This window comes from Cynoglossus semilaevis, unplaced genomic scaffold (assembly GCF_000523025.1).
Source record: "Cynoglossus semilaevis isolate Cse_v1.0 unplaced genomic scaffold, Cse_v1.0 C19225564, whole genome shotgun sequence".
NCBI lineage: Eukaryota > Metazoa > Chordata > Actinopteri > Pleuronectiformes > Cynoglossidae > Cynoglossus > Cynoglossus semilaevis.
The window spans coordinates 1-1,663 of NW_007585591.1; the positions used below are offsets into that span (position 1 = coordinate 1).

General features: G+C 46.2%; 1 protein-coding gene across 1 annotated transcript; it reads right to left on the minus strand.

Annotated features, from left to right (window-relative positions):
* Positions 1 to 18: 18 nt before the first annotated feature.
* Positions 19 to 1,559, minus strand: LOC103399098 (nidogen-1-like; the record flags this gene model as incomplete). Its single annotated transcript, XM_008337842.2, has 4 exons — positions 1,287 to 1,559; positions 701 to 901; positions 357 to 590; positions 19 to 156 (listed from the first exon to the last, which is right to left on the minus strand). Coding segments are annotated over exons 1-4 (811 nt in total), but the record flags the coding sequence as incomplete, so codon positions are not given.
* Positions 1,560 to 1,663: the final 104 nt, after the last annotated feature.

The window sequence follows — 1,663 nt, forward strand, 5'->3', positions numbered from 1 at the left end:
ATCACACTTTAGTCTTACCAGAACATACACGGCCATCACCATTAAAACCAGCAGCACACTGGCAAGTAAACTGGTTTCCGTCTCCTGGTCTGCAAACAGCGTTTGTGTCACATCCATGTCTTCCTGTGAAACAGGGGTTTTCTTCTGGCTGCCCGCCTGAGAATTAAAACATGGCCAAAAAAGTTGTCGTTACTATTTCATAAACCGGTGGTTTTTAGGATCAAGAAAAACCCAAACCATAACCCTGATTTCAACCATCTTTTGATCAGGATAATATAGACTGTGTGTATTGTACTCCAGGAAGGAAGTGTGTTCAAAGCAAAACAGGAAGACGGGAATTGTCTCCATGACCTCACCGTTGATGTCCCCGATTTTGTTGCTCATGGCAAACCGGATGAGCTCATTACTGGAGTCATACATGACAAATATCTGGTCCACGTTGAGCATCTGGGTCGGTTTCATGTCTCTGTAGGACTCGTCGTGCTGGCAGCTCTGGAAGGAGATGGTCTGACGCCACTGATACGTCCTGGTGTCGGTGGATCCGTCAGGCAGGTTCACAATGTAGTCCCGGGTGGAGGAGGATGTGATCACTGTCAAAACAGGTGATAGTGAATCAGTGTTTGCTTGATTTGAAATATGGGAAAATGACTAGAGTCAGACTGAGTGAATCAGTGTTTATATTTTTCAGATTGTAACTTACAGTTGTTGCTGTACTGGTAGATCTCCGAAAAAGGGTTGACTTGCACTGTGGCTCCTTCAGGGACCTCGGGGACCCGACCGTTCAGGGTAGTGCTCACAACCAGGTGGTCATGTTCATCAATACCTTTGAACTCCTGCTTGATGGTCAGCTTCTCATTCTCTGGCAGAAAGGTCACCTCTGCCTGCCGTGTGAACTCCCCCCCTTCACAGGACAGAGGAGAGGTTAGCTTTGAGACCCTGGCCCTGAATGAACTTTGGCTTTCCGCCATCTGTCTGAGGTCATCTGAGGAGAATTCGGCTGGAACGGGCCAGGAAAACTGCAGCTGTATGACCAACTGTGCGGACACAAGCACTGACAGTTGTTGCGATGGATTTAGGCTTCAAGATTCTACACTTTTGTAATGAAGAGGAGCGTAAGTGAGAGCATAGAGAATGGGACATTTAAGAGTTAGAGAACTGACAACAGCAAAAACACATCGAAGGTATCACAATATCTGCACTTTAAACAAATAATAATATAAAAAAGTTAAAACTAATTCTGACTTTAGCCCTAATATGTAGATTGTCATGTTTTTGTGACTCATTACCAACAATACTGAAGCCATTCTTGAAGCCTGGCTGCTCCAGGGCGAAGGCCCATCCGATTGCACCACCGAGGGCCGACAGGGGCTGCAGTGAGGGCCCGACGGAATGTGGGATGTCGCTGATGGCCACGTAGGATCGGCCATCGTTTGCGACAACATACGAGTGGAGATCGTTGCTGCTGAACTCCACAGCTGAAGGAGATCTGCCCACGTGGACTTTTCCATGTAGTTTACCATTCATCCTCTGTGGTTTTCCTGGGAAACAAACCAAAACCACACAAGTTAGTCACACAGAAAAGTCCACAGGGCAAAATATCAGCGCTAATTAAATTCACATGTCTGTGATTCAATGTCTTTAAGAGAAAAGAAAGATTCTACAG